At 64.6% G+C, this 683-nt stretch overlaps 1 protein-coding gene across 1 annotated transcript in view; it reads left to right on the plus strand.

The window, feature by feature from the left end:
• The first annotated feature begins 6 nt into the window (after positions 1–6).
• Positions 7–683, plus strand: part of EFNB2 (ephrin-B2) — a 43068-nt gene continuing 42391 nt past the window's right edge. The window contains exon 1 of the mRNA XM_006759363.2: positions 7–262. Coding sequence (XP_006759426.1) covers positions 141–262 — 122 coding nt within the window. The 5' untranslated portion in view covers positions 7–140. The remainder of the gene's footprint in view (positions 263–683) is intronic.

The following is a 683-nucleotide window of genomic DNA, read 5'->3' on the forward strand; positions in this document are numbered from 1 at the left end:
GCGTCGGTGACCGCTGGAGCAGCTCAGCGCGCCCCAGATCTGCCTGCCGTCTCCCCTTTTCTGTCTGGAGAATTAGGGCTTCCGGCCCGCACCCCACACCTCCGCGGTCCCGAGTGCGCGGAGCTGGGAGCGGCTTGGCCATGGCCGCGAGGAGGGACTCCGTGTGGAAGTACTGCTGGGGAGTTTTGATGGTTTTATGCAGAAGTGCGATTTCCAGATCGATAGTTTTAGAGCCCATCTATTGGAATTCCTCGAACTCCAAGTAAGTGGCGTCCGCGATCACCCTCGCCACCCCGGGTCTGCCGCGCCGCGCGGTCCGTACGAGAGAAAGGTCGGGCCGCGGAGCCTCAGAGCCTATTTCTGGACCCTCGGCCCCCCCACCCCTTCCGCAGCCCCCAGATTCCCGTCTCCCATCCACACCACATCACACTGGGTAGAGTCTCCTCGCTCGGCTTTCCAGTCGGAGCGCCAGCGCTCAGAGGCTCCCTCCCCGCCTTCCTTCCCCCTGGAGCTCCTGGGGGTTACAAAGCTCCCGGCGGCTCTGTGCCACGTCCGCAAAGGTGTCCGATGGCAATTGGACCCCTTCTTTTCGAGGTTGGAGAACAGGGTCACAGACAGGGCTGGCAGGCGCACAGGGGCTGGCGAGCTCTGGAGAGAGGCGGGGATGCCGCGCCCCCGACGAG

This window comes from Myotis davidii, unplaced genomic scaffold, assembly GCF_000327345.1.
Source record: "Myotis davidii unplaced genomic scaffold, ASM32734v1 scaffold816, whole genome shotgun sequence".
NCBI classification, from domain to species: Eukaryota; Metazoa; Chordata; class Mammalia; order Chiroptera; family Vespertilionidae; genus Myotis; species Myotis davidii.